Source organism: Polistes fuscatus, unplaced genomic scaffold (genome assembly GCF_010416935.1).
Source record: "Polistes fuscatus isolate 324 unplaced genomic scaffold, CU_Pfus_HIC Scaffold33, whole genome shotgun sequence".
Classification (NCBI taxonomy): Eukaryota; Metazoa; Arthropoda; class Insecta; order Hymenoptera; family Vespidae; genus Polistes; species Polistes fuscatus.
The window spans coordinates 219298-231369 of NW_025113111.1; the positions used below are offsets into that span (position 1 = coordinate 219298).

General features: G+C 30.2%; 1 protein-coding gene across 1 annotated transcript; it reads right to left on the reverse strand.

Moving 5' to 3' along the window:
* Positions 1–10832: 10832 nt before the first annotated feature.
* LOC122520395 (histone-lysine N-methyltransferase SETMAR-like) lies at positions 10833–11867 on the reverse strand. The gene has a single exon (XM_043640484.1). The coding sequence runs from the start codon at positions 11865–11867 to the stop codon at positions 10833–10835; it is 1035 nt and encodes a 344-aa protein (XP_043496419.1).
* Between the last annotated feature and the right edge of the window lie 205 nt (positions 11868–12072).

The window sequence follows — 12072 nt, forward strand, 5'->3', positions numbered from 1 at the left end:
CTAAGCAGAAGTTCGTAATGCCAAAATTACTATTATATGTGTAGGGTTTACAAATAATTTCAGCTAGATGGACATTGGAAAAGCATTCTAAGCATTTTAACATGCAGGGCTCGTAGATACATCTAGAGCCCTCTTACTAATGCAAATGCACAATCTACTTGCATCATCATATCTAAGGGACAAGACCTTTATTATAAAAATCAATAATGTGTATTTCGAAATTAGAGAAATCAAAGCTGGCGTATCGCAAAGAAAAGTGTCCTTTGACCCATAGTGATACATTTGACCCTTACACACTCTATACAGCTGATATTCCAACTACTGATTAAAGTCAAATACTAACGTTTGCTATGAAAACTGCTATATACTGCCAATCATTCTGACTCAGCAGTAGCAATGACCTTTTTACAAGAAAATGTAAGTAAAATAAAAAATAGTTAGAAGAAAAAAGGATAAAAGCAAACACAAGCAAATACATCCACTTTGCTTTCATACTGTATAAAAGAAATCTCTTTGGATATTAAACTAAATAATATAGTTATTATTCGACAAACTAGGCAAAAATCCAAGCTCAGCCTAGAAAGTAAATTGACAGTTTATAAAATCATTATAAAACCAATAATGGACCTTTGGGATATCACTATAGAAAACGGCAATAATGAATTATATAATAAAGTTAAAATAAATGCAATCGAAAATACTAAGATTGATAGTCGACGCATCATGTAATTCATACGGAATGAAATATACGCAGGGACCTTGTACATGGACAATGATGGAAGAAATAGAAAATTTGACAACAAAATATAAAAAAAGAAGAACCCCGCAGTACACTGCCACCAACTAGCCGCAGAAACGTTATCTGCTCACATTAGAAAAAGACTAAAAAGGAAACATCCGGTGAACTTAAATACATAAAAATTGTAAAAGAAAACGATAACCCTAAAAGATAGTTCATAACCATCCACATGTTATTTTAAATTAATCAAAAAAAAAGAAATATATCTAATGTCTACGAATAAATTGTAAACAATGAATATAATTTAACCCTTTCGCTCCGGAGCGTTTTCGTCAAAATGTGATCGCTGTGAACGGAGTGCATTGCTGAGTAGTTGACACTGAAGTCTGACACCAAAGTACGGAATATCACGAAGTAATTAGATGTTGTTTTTTGTTCTCTAAATTATTTATTATTATTTTATTGTTTTTGTTTTATTAGTATTTCAAGTAAAGTATGAAGTAAAAATATATGGTATGAACGTATATGTACGCTCTTCGTACCCGCGCGCCCAATTATCCAGAGCGTATATATACGCTCTTCGTACATAAATAGTCATTCTTCCAGGGCGTATATACGCCTGTCGGAGCGAAAGGGTTAAAAGGGAAAACAAAAAATTTGAGAAAAAAATTTTAAAAAAGAAAAACGAAAAAAGAAAAATAGATAAATAATGATAAAAAAAACATAAAAAAGATTTAAAAAAGATTAAAAAAAGATTAAGAAAAGATTAAGAAAAAGATAAAAAAAGATAAAAAAAGATAAAAAAAGATAAAAAAAGATAAAAAAAGATAAAAAAAAGATAAAAAAGATAAAAAAAGATAAAAAAAGATTAAAAAAGATAAAAAAAGATAAAAAAAGATAAAAAAAGATAAAAAAGATAAAAAAGATAAAAAAAAGATAAAAAAAAGATAAAAAAAAGATAAAAAAAAGATAAAAAAAAGATAAAAAAAAGATAAAAAAAAAGATAAAAAAAAAGATAAAAAAGATAATAAAAAAGATAAAAAGATAAAAAAAGATAAAAAAGAAAAGAAGGAAAAATAGGAAAAAAAGGAAAAAATAAAAAAAAAGCAAAAATCTACTCATTTTTATATCTGTAATTTTAAATAAAAAAATAGATTTTAAGCGCATATCTTTGACGGTTTAACCTACTCTAACAGCTGCTAATAATAAATGCTTCAACCTTTCTAGATGTAGGATTCTTCAATCCTATGCAGTCTTTGAAACCTAAAACTTTGCTCGATACGATTAAATGCATATAATGAATTTAAAAAAATAGAAATTTGATAACGTTTTTGTAATATTACAAACATCTAATGAATTAATTGTTTTAAATGACAGAGGACATTTCTATAAGATTCTTCGTATCATTAAGACAAAAGTTCCACTCCAATTACAATTAGTTTGTATTTTGAATTTTGTAAATGTATATATCATCAGCGACTGAAATTAAAAACAAGAATTAAGTTTATATTTAGCACAAATTCGAAAAAGAATAATTTGTAAATGTATACCATATTTTCGGACAGAGGGAGTACATTTATTAAGGGGTGATCTTTTTGATCATTCACGGTAGGAATTGATACATATGACGTGATGGTAGGTCTAGTAGTAATAACTATTTCATGTAGAAACAATTATTGTGTAATATAAAGTTATCAATTTTTAATGAAGTTTTTACCACAGATTGACCTTAAGTAGCGTTAATTTTATATCGAGTTTATTTGATTAGAAATTTGTTTATTATTTAAATTAAACGATTTTTTAATTAATAACAGTTTTATTAGTTAATTTATGATTAGATTTATCTAACAATAAGAACGGATATACAATTTCTTGTTTTATTTTAAATGTAATACCTAAAACCTTGCTTAGACGGATCTAGCTTATCGTGTAAGAAGCTTAAATCAATTTCATAGAAATTGTTTTATGCTGGCTTAATAATAATAGCTTCTACATATATGAATGACATAAGACATTGAAAATTTTTTATTAAATTATGTTGTAAAGCGAGATTCGATTGGTACAAAATCCAAGAAATCTACCTGAATGTGTTTTTATGAACGGAGCTAGTTCATTTGAATTGTTTATATCTTCAAAGGTGTTAACTGTTTATATAAGTGTCTTGGGAGTTAAAGAAGTAGAATTTTGAGAACCCGCAGTGATCTCAAATCTCAAAAACGTGGTTAACCCTTTCGCTACGAGCGGTGACTATAGTCACCAAACGTTTGACTACCGCCATGTACGAGCGGTGACTATAGTCACCCAACGGTTTTTCATATTATTAAATAAATATTTTATTGATGAATTTTTTATTTGCGCTCATTTTTTAAGCATTTCTTTCCTACGAGCGACTGCACTCGCTCTGCGAAAAAACCCGAAAACCACAAGTGCACACGTTTGACACGGCGGCTCGGAAAGGGTTAAAATCTTAAGAAGAAAATTTAAAATTTGAAATTATAAACTGTTGAGTTAGATATACTGACAATAAAGCATTCAATATCGGAGAAGAAAACGTTTTTTATTTATTTCTATTTGAATTTGTAAATTTATGCAATAGTGATGTTTTTTTTACTAGATTGACCCGTTTACCCTCTGTGTGAAGAAAAAAATGCTTGTTTTAAGCATTATTAACTTTTTAAAAGAAAGTCAGTTTTTATCTGTTATTAAAATATTTATAAAAGAATTCATAATACATATTTTTATATACAATGTTAACGTTATATAGATAATATATTTCTTGAAGAAAATCTTGATGATAATGAATGTAATGTAAAAGCTTAGTAAAATTCTTTGATTAAAATACAGTTAGAGAACTGTTTGTAGATTTTGAAAACTTAGGAATAAGTTTATGCAGGTTGCAGGTGGTCGCAAACATATCTATTCAGGCATTATTTAACTAATACTTTAATTAATTTAAATGAACAGGAATTAAGTGCTTAGAGGTGCGCATCGGTTATTGTTATGAAAGTTGGTATATTGATAAACTATAATTATGAGCAATCGGGTTAATATAATAAGCTTAATCTTACAATTATTTATATAGGATGGTATATTTACGAAAATGATACGTTTTATATTTTGTTTAAAAATATACAATTTTTTCAATATATACATATGTCCACTATATTGAATCTATTTTATATTTTTACTTTCAATTCGTAACAAGTAATTTCAAATATTAGTATACCAGATTTCAATCTAATTTGATCTTTTTTAAACATATATGTTTGCCATGGTAGATCAATTTTTTTCTTTTTGTGTTATCTCCAATTTTAATTTATAATTAGCGGTCTCGATAAACTTAGTATGCCAAATTTCAACCTTGGCAGCAAGAAATTTTTTGTCCTTTCTTAAGTGACTTCTTAGGTTAGACATTTCTTGCCTACAACGAGATAAAAATTGAGCGTTGAAATAAATTAAACGTACACAAGACTGAATAACGAAATGTCTAAAACATAATTTTAATTAATATTTTAGGTCGCAAAAAGAAAAGATCAATTAAAAATTTTATAAAATATTTTAGTTTTTATAATTTAAATCTCTTATCTTAAAAAATAGAAAATTATTTTTCTCATACCTTCTCAAATTCGGATAATATAATTATTTTCATAAATTAAAGAAAACAATATAGGAAAAATTATTTCGATATAGTTCCTTCTGTTTATAAAGTTTTACTTTAACAAATTTAGTTTTAGTAAGTTTTATCAAAAGACAGATTCTCTTAAGCAACCATTTAATGTGTATTTACAGATACTATTTCATAAGAAGTATTACGATAAAAGTTAATTCAATTTGACTGTCATCAATCTCAAGAAAGTTACTTCTAAAAGAAATAGCATAAAAATTGTTGAAGAGATGATCAAAGTCCAAATAATTTTTAAGATTGATATATCCTGTTACAGAAATGAATGTTGAAACGTTGAATGTGTCATAGCCACCACCGGCAACCAATACTAGTTGTAAGTTAGCTCAAAGCCTACAGGGGTCAATCGATGATCGGCGAAATCATGATTATCAGAAACATATTTAAATATTATATGAGGATGAGGCTAGTAACCTACCCTCGGTAAAAACAATAAAGCGCTCTTGGAAATAGCAATAAAAGCTATAACAGGACAAAGTCTTAATAAAAAGAAGAAGAAGATAATTTAAATAAATTTCCATATATTTAAACTTTTCAATATTATTATCATTACTGCAGTGGAAAATTAATTTCACAGAGGAAATTAATGTCACATAAAACATATAAATGTAGTTTTATTTAAATAAATAATTATAACATATATACTTAAATATTATGCACGCATATTGCAATTTGCCGTATTGAAATATTTCAAATAAAAGAAAGGTAAACCAGTACAGTCTCGAATTTTTCAGTATGGGTTTTTGTGTTTGTTCTACATAGATTAAAAAAATTTTTTTGTAAGATTGTATAAATTCGTCCTGTTTTGGTTTGTCCTGGCATTTTTTTGTATTGAGCTTGTTTTTTAAGTAAGTTTACACGCGATAAAAGGCTATCTTCAATTGCACTATCTCTGGATTTTATTAATCAAGTCAACACAAATAAATGCATTTCAGCGCTTTGGGGGTTACCTATAATCCCCCAGTAAGATAAATGCATTTCATATAGCTATATAGAACTTATCTTTTCCAAATAATATTTTAATATAATATATGATGCATAATAATAACAAATTCGTGTTAGCGCCATTGCAAGTTATGTAATAAAATCACTGTGACAATTAACATGTAAATGCAAACATAAATGTAATTTTTAATATTGCTAAAGTTAATGAACTGTATATATTTTCAGTTTTAATAAAAATTCGGTTAAAGAATTTTTACAATTAAAAGAAATTATGTAATTTGAGTAAGGTTATTGAAATTGCAAATTTACTACTTAGGTATGAAGAAATAACTACTAGATTCAATTCCCATGCGTACACGTTGGTTGCTTCTAAAGAGTAATTATTGACTAACAAGACATTTTTGATTTTTATTACTTAAAATTTATCCTTACAGGGTCGGAAGATGGTCCCACCGATTGTATCGATTTCTCAAGAATAGCAACGTTCTTATATTCACTTCCTTAACTGTTTGAATGTTTACCTCTAACCCACGTTTCGACATAATTGAAATATAAAATAAAACTTAACAAAAAAGAAGTGTCTCGATTAAATTTTTCGAAGTAAATAATTTTTAGATACTTAATATTTATAACTTGTCGCAAAAACAAATACGTTGTTTGCTTATAAAAACGAACATAAATTTTCTGAAATGTATTTACTTTTTTAACTTAATAGATTTTATTTAATTAATTCGATTTATTGGTTAAGATTTACTAGTATAAGAGTTTATAGGTAGGACTTATGTACAAATCTACAGGCGTGTACCGCGTGGGTAAATAGGACAGAGTATAATAAGCATATGCGTTAAATAAACGTTTTAAAATCATGTTTTTTCTACACTAGATTATTTTAAAAATTTCATTAAACGAAATACATAATATAACTGTATTTCGCAAATAATATATTAATCAAATCATTCAGAACGTACTTTTCAATTTCTTATAATAGGACTATCGTACAAATGAATGTTATTTTATTTTTGTGGTAGAAAATATATGAAATAATTATCGTGATATTTTATCACTAACAATAAAAAAATATTTAGTTGGCAAATAAGTAATACTGAAATTTTCGATATACTATAAGATAATTGTATGTAATATAGTATGTAATTAAATAATTATTACATTTCTAAAATTTGATAGTTATTTTCGTAAAAGTTTCAATATCGTGAAGCTATTGTTAAAAAAGTAAAAAAAATGAATAGTGACAGTTTAAAAATGTAGCAATTGTATTGACAAAGTATATTTCGTTGAATTATTTAAATAACAGTAGATTGTTAGAACTAAACAACTTTCATTTATTAAGACACAACAAGGAATAATTTTTTTTAATTCTTTGATCCTGTAAACTCCCCAGCACATAAGAACATAAGATTTCATAAAGCCGACAAAACTGAACTAACTCCTTCACTCTCCTCTATAACTCTTCTGGCCGCATTCTCCGACTGCCCTTTTATACTTTTTCATCGAACGACGAAGCATCGGCCTCCCTTCACGGGTGACGCATACAGCCTCTGTTCCTCACACTTAATCTTAAGAATACTGATGTCCCAAACAAACATCCGCACGCACTCACACTAGTGCAGGCGCCAACACGCACGATCCCGCATAAGACGTTTACAATCCTAAATAATAATTAGTTTATAAACCCGCCTATAATAATATTTCCGAACAAAATGAAACTGCTAAATATAAATCCCGATATTGTGCTTTCCACGTAATTTATAGTACTATCTGTATGGTTGTGCGCATTTGTCTGTTTCGAAATAAAAATGTCCATGTATATATATCCGGGATCGCTCAGGTTTTTCATGGTAAAGGAAACGTGGTTTTCTCCAAAACAAAATTTTCTAGGAATCGAGAAAACGTTTGAATCTCTAGCATCCCTTTTCGACCTGCCGATTTAGCTAGCCCCTAAAATATTCTTTCGGATTCTCTTCAATCGATGTTTTTCTGTAAATATGATTATTAACGCAAGCCTTGCTATCCCTAAAATAAACACTCAGGTCCCTATTTATATCCCTAAGACCCATCGATACCGATACGAAACCACTCTAGTCATATTCCGGTTACAAAAAGAGAACCTCTTTTCTAGAGAAATAATTGAGGTCTTGAAATTTAAATTAACCCCCTAACATAAATAAAACGAAATTAAATGTATCCGAAAAATACTATTTAATCTGGCCCAACTAAACAATTATGTCGATGCTTCAAGAACAGAACATTTTCTTTTTAAATTTGCGTTTCTATATAACATTTAAACAGGTTGGTATATAATATTAATTATAATGATTAAACGAGTGAAATAAATAATTAATTAAAATTAACCCCTTGACATACAAATAAAATGCGCGTCGACGCGTCCCCGTAGAATACTATTTAATTTAGCTCAGTTGAGAACACTCATTCTCAGAAACAGGGCGTTTTATTTTAAAGTTACATTGCTTTATAACATTCAATAAGGTTGATAATTAATTAAGTAATACCATAAAATATAATAATTTAATAGTTTTACTCATAAAATATAATAATTTAATAGTTTTACTCATAAAATATAATAATTTAATAGTTTTACCATAAAATAATAATTTAACCTTTTGCGGTCGGAGGGCGCTTCTCCGGCGCTACGGCTATTCGTGCTGTAGGTCGGATGGCGCCTGAGCGGCGACAACGTTAGCTAATTAACAAAAGCTAAACTAGAACTTTTTGGGCTACAATCTAACTTTTTGATATAAAGGTAACTTAACGACCCTGAGTCGAATAGTGCTAATTTTTTTGCAATCAAATAGGCTGTATTTAAAAAATAAAGGGTTGAAAAGTGTAAAAAATAGCCATATCTTTGAATCTAGACATTTAATCGAAAAAAGTTTTAAACAAAAGTTGTAGAGTATTGAAAATAACATAAAAATTTTTTAAGGTTTATCTTCGTATCTGCAAAAATAAGCGAGAAAAAGATTATAAAATATAATTGTAGAGTGGGGGGCAAAAGTCCCGCCTTTCCGTCGGTTTTTACACGCGAGCGGGCTAGTGTGCGTGCGACCGTCCGTGTGCACTAATACACAAACGAAGGATCTTCGACAATCTTCGGGTCTCTCGGCCTTGAATGCGAGTGAAAGAAGAAACCGATATTTCTCTCTTTCTTGATGCTTATGGCACGCCGTTTTTTTATTTATTGTCAAAAAGTAAACTTTGATTAAAAGAAAAACAATAATTCATTTTAATAGAAACAATTATTATCTAGTCGCGAGTAAAAATAATGAATTATTTTGTGTTTCGACATAAAATTAATTAGTATAATTAATTGATATGAATTTTTTGCCTCACAAAAATTTATTTGTATATCAAATTGAATACGTATACTTTTTAGTATGAAATTGAAAATTTGAGTTTTTTCCTATTAAATTATATATTTTAAAAATTCTAACCCTTTGCGGTCGACGACATATTCGGCCAGGTGAGGTGGTAGGGATAGGTACAATAAAATTACCTTCTACATAAAATTTCTTATAAAATGTTATATTTTGATAGTTCATCTATATTTATACTATTAAGAATATAATTTTGTAATTCTAATCTCTGTATTTAGTTTGATATGATAATTTACAAAACATTGTCCAAGATGCTTTCTTGGTTTGTCTGGACATGTATCGCAGTACAATGTTGTTTCGCGTCTTCCACCTGGTATGTTTCGGATGGAACAAACTTTACAATCTCTTTTTGTGCCACTCAGTATTACGTGGAGCTTTCCATTGAACCGAATCTAATCCGAACTGGAGGTCGATGTTGTCGGTCTTCGCGTCTGCTGAAAATCTCCTTTTATCTGCTTCTTTATCTAAAAAATCTTTCTATTTCATTTTCTTGTTATTACAAAACTTATTATTTTAAATGCATTTGACAGGCCGCATAAATTAGAGATAGTACCATCCCTTTCGGTCATTTAATTGTTCTTCTCATTATTGAATAATATGACAGATATTGGTTAGTAAGATTGACGCCGTTCGTGTATAAATTGTACACATTGTTCGTGTATAATTGTACAATTGTATTTACAATGCCTTTCGGTTTTCTCGTGATTTTTTTTCTTGAAAATTAGATATCTCGTCTGCCGTACGTAATGTGTTAATAAGGTAATTTTAATGTTTTTGACTCAATCTAAAAACTTATGCATCTTTTTGACGATTTAGACACTAATTTAGTGTCCCAAGGAGATAGAATGATCCATCATCTCCAATTACAACAATAAATTAATGACGAGCAATAAAATGTTACAATAAAATATAAAATATGACTAGAGAGCTATTCCCGAAAAGCTCGAACCTGCCGTTGAACCTGTGAAAATAACTTAATAGCCTCTAGTTGCCCCTCTTCAGCTACAGTTAGGTAGGGGCCTCTTCGGCTATAAGCCTCGTCTTTTCTTCATGCCTTGAAAACTGCATCTGGACATTTCCTACGTGCGAGCAAGATAAGATCTTCTATACTATTTTAAATAAATTAACTCGTATGTTTTTATGATTTTAGTTCTCAATTAATAAAAAATTAATTTACATTTTCTGTTCATTATTAAGGCTTGTGAACCATGAATGAATTCTAAGTTCATTGACCGTGTTCTTATACACGAGCCTAATTAATCGAATGTCCAAGCAGATAATTATAATCGATGACCTAATAACACGTCGTAATTTTTAATGTCAAGTAAAAAACTGGAACTGAAATAAATAATGCAATAAGTGTAATGCATTTTCTTGCAATATTTTATTTAATTTTTTCTTTATATGAATTATATCAAATATTTTAAAGACTAAATCGCGATTTATAAAACAAGCTTGATAAAATGAAATAGTAACAATTCTGTATAAAACCCGGAGGTGGAAACTCGCACTGGAAAGTGCAAGTATACCACGTGCCCTTCCCGGGTCCTACCTACTTATAATTAAAGTTTCACATTCGCTCAAAAAAATATACATGGGAGAAGAATAAATAGATTAAAATTATACATTTAATTATACAAATAATTAACTTACACTATACTTTATTATAACTAAGTCCTCGTGTGGTCCTCGTGTGGTCCTCGTGTGGTCCTCGTGTGGGTGGGTCCTCCTCCTAATTAACCTGCAAAAAAAACAAAGGGATAGGGAATAAAAAGAAAAGTAGGCCTGGAAACGAACCTGAAAAAGAAAAAGAAAAGATTATTTTAGTTTTACAAAGATGCCATGAATGATCCATGGTACCTGTAAAAACATGCAAGTGCATTAACAATAATTTTCTTACACCAACATAAAACGAGGAATGCATGTGAATAGAATTTAAGCAACATCGATGATTTTACTGAAAAGTAACACACTGCAATATAATAGGGGGACCAGAAAGTAATGTCGTTTTCTTACGCTAAATACAAACACATACATTTTTAACGAGTCTTTATTTTTAATCAATGATGTATTCCCCATCATTGTCAATAACCATTTGCCATCTAGTGAGTAAATTTTCAATCCCTGATCGATAAAAATTAATTGGTTTTTCGGCAAAATATCTAGAGATGGCATTTTGGATATCATCCAAATTTGCAAATGTTTTGCCACTTAAAAAGTGTTGCAGCGCTCGGAATAAGTGGAAATCCGATGGTGCAACATCGGGCGAATATGGTGGATGAGGCAGCACCTCCCACCCCAATTCATTAATTTTTTCTAGAGTTCGCCTTGCGCAGTGCGGTCTTGCATTGTCATGTTGGAGAATGACGCCTTTTCGGTTGACAATCGCTGGCCACTTTTCAATTAAAGATTGATTGACTCGCTGCAATTGTTCGCTGTAGAGGTCTGCAGTAACAGTTTGTCCAGGTTTCAGTAATTCAAAATGAACAATGCCGCGAATACTCCACCAAACACACAAAAGCGCTTTTTTGGGGTGTAAACCTGGCTTAGCAGTACTCCGAGGGATTTCATTTGGAGAGAGCCACTGCCTTTTGCGTTTTGGGTTATCATACAGGACCCATTTCTCATCTCCTGTGATCAAACGATCAAAAAACGCTTCTGTGTTGTGTCGTTGAAGCAATAAGTTGCATGTGATTGATCGGTTAGCCTTATTCTGTTCGGACAGATTATGCGGGACCCAAACACCTGCTCTGCTTACTTTCCCAATCTGCTTCAAATGTTCTTGGATGGTCGACCAAGGTTGGTTGAGACTGTTTGACAATTCCTCGATCGTCTGATACGGATTTGCTTCCACTTCCGCCCTTAACACGTCGTTGTCTAACGCTGATGGTCTTCCTGATCGATACGAGTCGGAAAGATCAAAATTACCCGATTTGAACTTGGAAAACCACCTTTGGCATTTACGAATGTCCAGTGCATTTGGATAAACATCGCAAATGTTTTTGGTAGCAACTGTTGCGTTATTTCCCTTGCGAAACTCAAAGAGCATGCAATGCCGGATGTGTACCTCTTCTGGTATTTGGCTGGCCATTTTACCCAAAATTACAAAAAAAAATTGTAATTCAATTGTCTATAAGTAAAGAAATCACTATAACCTCACAATGTCTTTGGTACGCCTCTGAACCAAACAATGAGCTGACAAATGACAATCAAGTATTGGCATGCGCAGAAACGACATTACTTTCCGGTCCCCCTATTAATTGCAATATATACATACGGAGATTACAAATTATGAA